General features: G+C 33.1%; 1 protein-coding gene across 1 annotated transcript; it reads right to left on the bottom strand.

Annotated features, from left to right (window-relative positions):
- Positions 1–3846: 3846 nt before the first annotated feature.
- Positions 3847–6275, bottom strand: LOC133815365 (pentatricopeptide repeat-containing protein At5g48730, chloroplastic-like). Its single transcript, XM_062248231.1, has 3 exons — positions 5971–6275; positions 5057–5463; positions 3847–4862 (listed from the first exon to the last, which is right to left on the bottom strand). Exons 2-3 carry the CDS (start codon positions 5407–5409, stop codon positions 4139–4141), a joined length of 1077 nt encoding a protein of 358 aa, XP_062104215.1. The 5' UTR covers positions 5410–5463; positions 5971–6275; the 3' UTR covers positions 3847–4138.
- Positions 6276–11633: the final 5358 nt, after the last annotated feature.

Below are 11633 nucleotides of genomic sequence, written 5' to 3'. Positions count from 1 at the left end.
ATGAGTAACATTGGTTTAATTCCTAAAGTGTCAAATAATGATTTTGAAAAATGTGATAGTCAAGCAAAAATAACTAAGACACCACATATATCAGTTACTAGAGAATCTGAGCCTTTAGATTTAATTCATTCAGATATTTGTGAACTTGATGGAACGTTAACTAGGAATGGTAAACGTTATTTCATCACTTTTATTGATGATTGTTCTGACTTTACTTTTGTGTACTTAATGAAAAATAAAAGTGATGCGCTTGACATGTTCAAATTATTTATGACTGAAATTGAGAATCAATTCAATAAGAAAATTAAAAGGTTTCATAGTGATAGAGGAACTTAATATGATTCAAGCATGTTTATTGAGTTTTATAATTCACATGGCATTGTACACGAAACCACTACACCATATTCACCTGAAATGAACGGTAAAGCTGAAAGAAAGAATCGAACTTTTACTGAATCTGTTGTGGCTATTTTATTGAATTCTAGTGCTGTATCTCATTGGTGGGGTGAAATTCTTTTGACTGTTTGTTATTTTTTTAATATAGTCCCTAAGTTTAAGAGCAAAGTTTCACCATATGAGATCTTGAAAAATAGGCAACTTAACCTGTCTTATTTTAGAATGTGGGGTTGTTTGGCTTATGTTCGTATTCCTGATCCTAAGAGAATTAAGCTATCAAGTAAAGCCTATGAATGTGTATTTATTGGATATGCAATTAATAGTAAAGCATTTAGGCTCTATGATTTAAATGTGCATGTTATTGTGGAATCAAATGATGCTGATTTTTATGAACATAGATTCCCTTTTAAATTGAGAAATAGTGGGGGCGCATCTACTAGCAACATTCCTACAATTAGGAGTAATGAGCATATTGAAGATAGAGAATCAGAACCTAGGAGAAGTAAGAGAGCTAGAGTTGCTAAAGATTATGGTTCTAATTTCCGTGTCTATACATTAGAGGAGGATCCTGCTAACCTCCAAGAAGATTTGTCTTCTTTAGATGCTGACCTCTGGCAAGAAGCCATAAATGATGAAATGGACTCTCTTGAGTCTAACAATACATGGCACTTAGTTGATTTACCTCCTGGTTGTAAGCCTATAGGTTGTAAGTGGATTTTGAAAAAGAAATTGAAACCCGATGGTACTGTTGATAAGTACAAGGCTCGCTTGGTGGCCAAGGGTTTTAGGCAGAGAGAAAATATAGATTTCTTTGACACTTTTTCACCTGTTACAAGAATAACATCCATTAGATTTTTGATTTCCCTAGCTGCCATTCACAATCTAGTTGTACACCAAATGGATGTTAAGACTGTCTTTTTGAATGGTGAATTAGAAGAGGAGATCTATATGGATCAACCTGAAGGGTTTGTGATCCATGGCCAGGAACATAAGGTTTGTAAACTGGATAAGTCTATATATGGTCTTAAGCAGGCACCTAAGCAATGGCATGAGAAATTTGACAATTTAGTTATATCACATGTGTTTAAAGTGAATGAAAGTGACAAATGCATTTATTATAAATCTGAGAATGACATTTGCACTATTGTATGTCTATATGTGGATAACTTGCTCCTTTTTGGTTCAAATATCCATGCTGTGAATGCCGTGAAATCTCTGTTATGTGCTAACTTTGATATGAAAGACCTTGGAGAAGCGAATCTAATCCTTGGTATTAAGATTACTAGGTCTGAAAAGGGAATTTCTTTGGATCAATCTCACTACATTGAGAAGATTCTAAAGAAATACAATTACTTTGACTGTAAACCTGCTTGCACCCCATATGATCCAAGTGTTAAGTTATTTAAGAACACTAGTGATGGTGTGAGACAGTCTGACTATGCGAGCATCATTGGTAGTCTTCGATATGCCACTGATTGTATGAGACCCGACATTGCTTATGTTGTGAGATTATTGTGCAGGTTTACTAGTAGACCTAGTATAAAGCATTGGCATGCTATTGAAAGGATCACGAGATACCTAAAAACAACCATGAACCTTGGATTACATTATCAGAAGTTTCCAACTGTTCTTGAAGGATATAGTGATGCAGACTGGAACACTTTGTCTAATGACTCCAAAGCAACAAGTGGCTATATCTTTAGTATAGCTGGTGGAGCTGTTTCTTGGAAATCAAAGAAACAGACTATTTTGGCTCAATCCACCATGGAGTCTGAAATGATAGCACTAGCTACAGCTAGTGAAGAAGCAGGTTGGCTGAGAAGCCTGCTAGCTGAGATCCCTTTATGGGAAAAACCGATACCAGCTGTGTTGACCAACTGCGATAGTACCGCGGCTATTGCAAAAATTTAGAATCGTTATTACAACGGTAAGAGATGACAGATACGTCGTAAGCATAGTACTGTTAGAGAGATTCTCTCAACAAGAGCTATTACAATGGACCATGTACGCACTGATGATAACTTAGCAGATCCTTTGACCAAAGGATTAGCTAGAGAGAAAGTCCATAAAACATCGAAAGGAATGAGACTATTGCCCATAGAATGATGAATCACTCATGATGGTAACCCAACCTAAAGACTAGAGATCCCAAGAACTAGGTTCAACAGGGAATAACAAGTTGTGAAGTGATATGAGTTGGATCATGCTATTTCCATTAAAGCATATAGAAGCATGAATTCCTGAAGTAATGAGAGGATGAGTTAATAGAAACTCTTAATGAGATCTATACTCTATGTGGAGTGGAGTACCTAGCTACATGAGTACTCTTGATAGACTCACCTGTGTGAATGTGGAAGTGGGGTCGCTTCCTATGGAATTTTGGGCAAAATTTCTAGAGCATTCACTATACTGGGATAGACATGTATGGTCATTAGCGCACGGACTTTTTGACTACACCCTTGAAAGGTTGGTGTGTGGTACAATGTTAGAAATAGAGTTCAAGACTATGTGTCACTCTAGTATAATCTAAATCATATTCACTACGCAAATGTTCAAATCGAAAGATACATTTGTTTATGCACAATCTTAAACATTCTGATATTTCTCTAGAAAATATTTTTAAAAAATTCAAGTGGGGGATTGTTGGAACTTTTTACTAAAAGTTAAAAATGAATTGTTAAAAATTGAAAAAGTATATTTGTGCGTGATATGGGAAAAGTCCCACATGGATTTGAAACACTCCTCCAAGAGTGTATATAAGATGCAAGTGCCATCCATTGGGGTGTGCCCCAAGGGGTACCCAGTTTTGTGTGAATAGGTGAGGACTCACACACTTGACCACCACATGTGCGTGCGTGCCGCCGACCGAGCTGAGCGGGTGGGCGGTGGAAAATTGAATTTCTCTGAGCTTTTGAGGGTGTATGAGAGCGTGGTCTTTCGGTGCAGAGAGGTATTGTATACAGTTGGTTGTTTTATCCAGGGGACGGCGTGGTTGATAGACTGTCGTGCACACTTGGGGCAGAGCTGCAAAATGTCTTAAAGAGAGAGACATAGTCTGCGACTCAGCCAGAAACTTGATCGGTAATTCGTTCCAATTTTTATTTCAATTCGGAAATATCAGCTCACACACCCACTGAACTTGCAGGGGTATAATAAGATATATATATACAAATACTTTGTCTTAGTTCTCTTTGTAATTAGCTCCTTAATCTAAATGTCAGGTGTTGTATATATGTATCATTCAGTTCATCAATGAGAACAGTATTCTCTCTCAACAATTTACTCTGTTTCTCCTATCAGTAGCATCATCTTCTTCACGGTATTCCTCTGTTTAATAACAAATATTAGTAATATTGATTATTGGGTTTCAAATGGAAAGTCTTTTGAGATAAGTAGTTGATACTTGGTGGAAGAGAAACAGTAAGTTGCCAGTATCATAATACAAGTATAAAATATACAACACATGAAATTTTAATGTTGTAGAACCTAGTTATATTAGTGCAAGGTCCACCACTACAAGTCTCTCGTTGTAATGCTATTGAAGGAAAGTAGAAAACTAGGAAAAAAATATCCCCCAGGATTAGGAAGAGGACTTATGGGAAAATTTCCCTATTTGAACAAGATGAATCATAACCCTCAAGAGTATTAACATGAAAGAATGAAACATATTATGGCTCACTAGCACTACCAATGATAATGTACAGAGCTCTAAGTGATATACAATAGCCTGAAAATTGTTTCATTAAAAGTCAGGTTTCTCCTTTTGCATCACAGTTAGCTTTCTTCCTTTTTCTGACCCAATAAAGCCATGAAGCTCTGTTGCTTGACTACTCATTCCATTCATTGAATAAGCTTTGATCGTGGTTTTGTATGTAACCTTATCAGGCTTACATCCTTTTTGCTCCATCATCACCAACACCTCCTTCATCTCTTTAAAGCATTCCAGCTTGCCATAAGCATCCACCAGAGAGTTGAAGAAAATTGTATCCAATGTTACATCTGAATTCTCGATATAACGCAAGACGCCACTGATCTTTTCAACTTTGCCCTCTTGCGCATAAGCCCTCACAAGGGAGCATAGCGTGACACAACTTGGCTTGATCCTCTCTAAACGCATTAGCCTGAACAAGTACTCCATCTGTTTTAGATCACCAGCTCTCCCAAATGCATCTATAACCACATTATATGTAACTATTGTCCATGAGTAATGGTATTTTTGCATGTACTCCATCACAGCACTCATTTTCTCATACTTTCCGGGTTTGCCATAAGAATCCAGGAGGATGTTGAAGGTTTTAATGTTGGGTTCAATCCCAGCTTTTTGAAACTTTTCATAACACTTCTCCATCATTTCTACCTGCTTGCTTCCACAAAAGGCTCTTAGTGTGGAATTCATTGTCCAAACATCAGGTTCGCATTCCTCTTCTTGAAGCATCTCCACTAGTACCGATTCCATCTCTGCATATCTTTAAAGGGAATAGATAAAACGAGTTACTCATCATTCCTTGAACTATAAATATCGCAACATTTCATCTGATTGCTATCTGAATACACGAGAAATCTACAAAAGGAAACAAAATCAACGATCATAGTCATTTGATTCATAAACATGACATGGAATTAGATAAGTTAAAATGGGAAGGATAAGTTGGCAAAGTACTTTCTTGCTTTCCCATAGGTGTCAATAAGGGTATTGTATGTAACAACGTTTGGTTTGATCCCCTGAGATGTCATGTCAGAAAGAAGAGCCTCGACTTTATTGTAGGCAAAAACATTAAGGCATGATTTGATGAGGACTGTATAAGTTTGGACATCAGGTTGAAACTCTCGAGTATTCTTCATCCGCTCCAAGAGGGAAAACGCTTGATCAAAGAGATCGCTTCTACTATATGCAGATAAAAGAGCAGTGCAGGATTCATGGTTGACAGGACAACCTTCATCTATCATAGCTTGAAAGAGCTCATGGGCCTTTTCAGGTTGCTTGCATTTCCCAAGCATGACAATCAGCTTCATGTACACACCAGAGTTTGGCTTATACCACAGCTGCTAGCACATTAGTTCAAAAACCTAGAGCCAACAGTAAATTAAAAAACCATTTGAGGGCATCTGGTTAAGATATTTTTTACCTCCAAGGAACTTATTCATTAATGTACCAACACAGTGAAAAGAGACTAAAAGAAGATAATATTGGTTTGCCAATGTTTGAAGACTTTTGTTCTCTGATAATGTTGCATTACATATAATAATCTTCTTTGCCTTTTACATGTAATCAACTAGTTAACTATGGTTTGTTCTTTACTTTTGCCAACATATTGTTATGTTTCTTTAACATTTATGCATTAAAGATCTTAACGAATATAAAACAATATACATAAAGTAGCCATGACAGACCAAGAATCTTTCTTTCACAGGTCAAAAACATAAAATTTACAATATCATCAACCCATCATCTATGAAGAACTGTTATCTTTTTTATGGATTATAACTGAATTGAGTGAGCTTCACAGACTAAATATAGTTTAATCTCAAACTTAAAAGGGTTCAAAACCCAGAAAAAGAAAAGAGGGTCCAAACCTTAAGAGCCGACTCTCAACGCAAAGCAGTAATTCTCTCATGAAGGGACTCAAGTACAGTCCTGGGAAGAAGCCACTTGGATTGTTTAGGGCCACTCTTCTTCTCGATAATCTCCTTAGTGGCCTCCCTTCTCAATATCACAGAAATGGCCTTCCTCGAAGATATCTTCCTGTTTGTTAATGAAACAACTTTGTCTTTCTATATCTGGAGGTATTTGCCGACGAATACTAATTCTCCGATCCTTCTCCGATGATGATGACCGTCGGGGGTACCTGCAAGAAAGACACTCCGATGACTAAGTCAGATTTTCGATCCCTTCATTTGAATAAGAGTTCAGTATTTATAGAATAAAAATTCAAGGAGGTTAGTTGGTTAAACTAGTTCCCTGATTGGTGGGGGAAATAACTTAATTTCCCTCCAAAACGTATTTGGTTCGGTTTAAATGTACAGAGGTCAGAAGCGCAGATCGCCTCTGACCCGCAGCTTCTGTCATCGGAGCCTCTGGCAGATCAAAACGACCCGTTTCAGCATACTTAAAATAGAGACGATTTTTGGGCCGAACATTTTGGGCCCAACACTATTCACCTCCTCCTTCCTCTCCTTGGCTTCCTGCTCTTTAAGCTTCTCAATATTCAGTGTTCTGCCTCAGCTTGGCTGAGTTGTTATGGAGCTTGTAGAAGAAGGTAGCGAATTGGTTCTGGGTTCGGGTTCGAGTCCGAACCCAGGTGCAGATTCTCGACATTGGGCGGCAAGTATTGTAGGCGGTCGCCGGTTTAATCTCGACGACGGGAATGGGTATGTTGGGGTTGAATTGAAAGTGAAGCCATGAATGAAGTTCGACTCAGAGTAATGCAAGAAATATCTCAGCTTTTCTAAGATTTTTTATTTTGTTTAAATAAAAGGAAAATATTTATTTAGCTCGCAAATAAATTAGTGTTATTTATCACAGGTTTATTTTAGGGATTATATATTTTTTGACATGGTGTTTTTTCTTAGATTTTTTTTTTTTTTGATAAATTACTTTTTAAACTATTAATATTTTGTAAAATGGTTCAAATAAACTCCTAAATTTGTTTTTTGATCAAAGTAATTTGAACTTAAATCACAAATAATACACCAAATTAATAACTCATAATTCTGCATGACAACTGTGTTGTTATAGTCAAATTTTTGTTCAATAAAATTAGGTTTAGGGTTTTATTTGAACAATTTTACAAAATACGTGGTCGAAAAAGATATAAACACTTATATTTATGAGGTTTTTTACATTGGCCATGGATGATCTTGGAAATTAAAATTAATTTGTGCAAATACTTGAAAATAAAATGGTATTAAAGGCTTTAACTTAAATTTCAACAAGTCTCTAACCTAATTCTAATGCAACACACATATAAGTTGAAAAGTAAATGACACAACCATTCAACCGCTGATGCCAACCTACACCACCATTGAGGAGATTCTGCTGTGACACATGGAGCAAACGCAACCGATGACCACCACCTTAGACCCAAGCCTACATACAACGTTGTTGGGGAGATCCAGCCTGTCAAAGCTTTGGCCTACTTGGTATTTCAACCATATTGAGCCAGATCAAGGTACATCCTTTTATTTTGCCTTATATCCTAGGTTTTGTTCTCTCAGTTTTGTTTTTGTATATCTTTTTCGTATTTGATTTTGCTAGAGATCTGTTCAAAGTTCTTCTTTGTTGTTGTGAAGAACTTGTTCTGTTTCTTTCTCATTGCCTCAAGGTCATTGCCTTAAGCTCCTCCTGTTGATAAAGAAGAAGACTTGGTTAAGCATCTATGTTATTTTGCTTTTATTGCTTAATGATCTGCAGGATTAGTGTCTTTTCAAATTCTTTATGTTGTTTTTGTTCAACATATGTTGATAGGAATGTTTTTTTTAGATTTACGAAATAGATTTGAAATGGATTATTTTGGATCTGGTGGAGGTTGTTCTTCGTTTCAATTTGTTGCACATGATTTATTTGTTTAAATAATTATTTGAGACTGTGAATAATAACATCAATATTTGTTTCTTAATAGCCTATGGCAATGGTTGTTTTTTATTAACAATTTCCTTTTTCATTTTCTTATTACATAACTGAATTTTGTAAATAGTTTTGGTGAGTTTTGATGAGTTGTAACCTTGTTGGTGTTTCTTTCTTTCAATAGTAGTATGAGTAATTTAAACTTTGTGTTATTTACATTCCATGTTCTACTTTTATAGTAAGTGTTTTCACTCCCCTTCCTGTAGAGTGTAAGTTATGGGAACAAGTATTTTTCTAATATTTTATTGGATTTGTTTGTATACACTCACCAATTCTTTAGTATAATTGTGAAAGTGATAATATCACTGAAAAACTCTTTTGGTAAAATGAGCATAAAACTCTTTTGTGTCCATAAGTGGAAATACTTTTTGAAAAATTTGCAACAAAAATATATTATTTATGCATTATTGTACTCAAAAATACCTTATTCCAAATTTTGGCAGTGAAAAGAACTTTCGTCTACTTTCTTTAACGGTAAAAGTAAATTTATTTTAGCTACATTTAAAAATCTTCCATTATTTGTAGTAAAAATACCTTATTTATGCATTATTTTACTAAAAACAAAAACTTATCCGATATATTGTACTAAAAAAGACATTTAAAATATAATTAACTTAAAAAATAAAACATTATTTAAAAAAAGTCTCATTTTATTTTATTTTTTTTAAAGTCTCATTTAATTTTTTCCTAAATATTTGACATTGTTTCTCGATAATTTTTAAAAATGTATAATTGTTAAATGGTAGAGACCTTAGACAAATGTACTAAAAAAATTACGACATTAGATGCCAAAATAATAAAATAAGATATATCAAATATTACTATAATTATAATATATATATATTTATAGGACAATTCTTCTTAAGGGGTTTTATTTTAAGCCCAACCGGTAGGGCTTTCAGTGTTTCTTGACCCATGAACAGTTTTCGGCGCGACTTTTTTTATGACCGTGTATATTGTAGCTATTTAGAGCATCCTACAAATTTTCAGAAAATTCCGAATAGTTTACAGTACCGAAAACTAGGTTCAAACATGTTGTTTTCCACGCGCATAAAAAAAATTAGTCACGCATGCAACAACATGTTTGAACCTAGTTTTCAGTACTGTAAATTATTCAGAATTTTCTGAAAATTTGCATGATGCTATAAATAGCTACAATATACACGGTCATAAAAAAAATCGCTCTAAAAACTATTCATAAGTCGAGAATACTGAGAACCCTACCGATAAGGCTTAAAGTGAGCTCTATAGAAAAATTATCCTAAAATTAGTATATTGTCTATTATAAAATACATATATTTAATTTTTTTCTTAATAATTATCTATTCTTTCTATTTTTTGGAAGGACATTGTGAGAATTAATAATTTTTCCATACAAATGATTTTAAGTGTCCTCCCACCATTTTTCCCTCCTTCCCTGCTCAAACTTCCAAAATTCTCTAGTAGAAGTCATAATATAAAGATTGTTGCGTACAAAGAATATGCTTTTATCAATAAAGTTTTAGGAAATGACACAAAAGTACGTCCATAAACACTAACTTCTAGATAAGAGAGGAGAAAAGCTATCACTCCCTTCAATAATTTTTTTTTTATGGGGGCCTTCAACTTCAATAATTTTACATGTCCAATTATTATATAATTTTTAATCACTTGCAGTACCAGTAGTACCCACTCATTTTGTATGAGTTGTAAATTTGTTATTATGAGAGAAATATAAAACAAAATAAATAAGAGCTAAATTTAAAATAATGTTCGAATAAGTACATATTTTTTTCAAACCAAAAATTAATTTTATAAAGAAAGTCTTATTTTCTATTTCAAATCTCAGCCTATCCAAGTATGTATTCAATGCAATATTTAGAAATTTTTCCAATACTCAAAATCTAATACAAACTTAGGTAATTAGACTATTTCCAATGAATTGTATATAATTTGTGTCAAATTTAACTTAAAATTAAAATATGTATCAATGATATATTTGACTAATTTTTTGTATTTGTAGTCCAATACACAAAGTACAAACTAACTAAAAAAAAGTCAATATATATTAATGTTTATTGAAGATATACAAAAACAATTAATTTTTTTTATTAAAAGATAAATTAAAAATTAAAAAATTAATAATTTGTATTAATGAGTGGCAAATAATTAATTAAAAAATGTGATATTTATTGTGGGCAAATAATTAGCTCACATTTTTACATTACACCATACATCAACTACTCTATATTTTCTTTTACATCATTTAAATATTATATTTATAAATATTATTTAATAGTTTAAGTAAAAAATATATATTAAAAAAGAAAAAATAATAATAAAAAATTTGCTAATGAGAGAGAGAAAGGGGAAAAAGGACAAAAAAAATATTAAAAAATGTTTACATAACTAATTTAAGCTTAGCTACATTTAGAATAGAATTTATTAGGTTTAGTGCTAAGTTTTATACATATATATTTAGAGTAGCCAATTGAGTAGATATCAAGTCATTTAACTAAAAAAAAATTACATTTAGACTACTTTAAAGTAGTCATTGGGACTGCTCTTACATATAAGATATTTACAATGAAAATTATTAATATTATTAATTTGATACACTATCTTTTTCTTTTAAAAAAATACCGCAAAAAGTGCCCATATTAAAAAAAATATGTACAACAAAATTTATTTCAAAATTTAAAAAATATTTATTTAAGAATATAGATATTCAAACCGTATTTAACTGATTTTAAAAACAAATAGTCGAGTGTCATCCTCTCATTGGTCTATTTTAAAAAGAATCAAAATCAAAATTAAAATTAAAACCTTAACTAAAGATTTTAAAATTTAAATGCTTTAGGGATTTTTATTTTTTTATTTTCACAGCATATAAATATAGATGAATGAAAAGTTTGTGCCTTCGTTCCAATACAAACTAATAATCTTTACATAAAAACTAAACTAACTCATAATCTTTACATTCCAAACCAAACCATTGATTTGATTCATTGATTGATTGATTAATGGATAGGATGACCGAGGCTTTAGTTCGAGAGACAGCCAAGGAAATAACAAGGAACAAGAATTGGAGAGCTGCCATACTCCAATCTTACACAGAATCCGAAAATCCGATCTCTCGTATTGCTTTGGAGGAAGCTCACACCAAGCTCTATAGATCTTCGCAATGGGAATCACTTAAACTAGCCAAGCGACTCAGTGAAGCTCCTCACAATCCCACTCCTATTAAATTGGTCGACCAAACTAAACCTTCAACTTCCAACTAGCACTTCTATTTTTGGGTGTTCTTCTTTTGTAGACCTTTTTGGGAGATAACTCAATGTCTCTTTTTTAGACCTTTTTTTTTTAATGTATTCATTTTTATTTATAAATGAAGATTAGATTATTCAATCATTAATATTGTTTTATATTTGTCACACAAAAATCAATATGTATGTGACATATTTGACATAATTTTTAATCAATCTTTCTCTAATACTTATTTAATATTTATTAAAAATATACAAGGAAGTTCCTCTCCCAAGCTAAAGCAGGCAAGGAGTTATTAATCAAGACAGTGGCTCAATCTCTCCCAAGCTATGCTATGAACGTTTTCTTGTTACCGCTGGGGATGTGT

The sequence above is a fragment of the Humulus lupulus genome, chromosome 1, assembly GCF_963169125.1.
Source record: "Humulus lupulus chromosome 1, drHumLupu1.1, whole genome shotgun sequence".
Taxonomy (NCBI): Eukaryota; Viridiplantae; Streptophyta; class Magnoliopsida; order Rosales; family Cannabaceae; genus Humulus; species Humulus lupulus.
The sequence above is the reverse complement of the archived record's forward strand: the minus strand, read 5'-3'. Positions and strand labels throughout refer to the sequence as shown.

Excerpts from the sequence above, each read along its gene's own strand:
- LOC133815365 (XM_062248231.1), bottom strand. The coding sequence starts at position 5,409 with ATGAAGCTGATTGTCATGCTTGGGAAATGCAAGCAACCTGAAAAGGCC. Across the intron at positions 4,863-5,056 it reads ACCTATGGGAAAGCAAGAAA|ATATGCAGAGATGGAATCGG; the intron begins GTACTTTGCCAA and ends TTCCCTTTAAAG.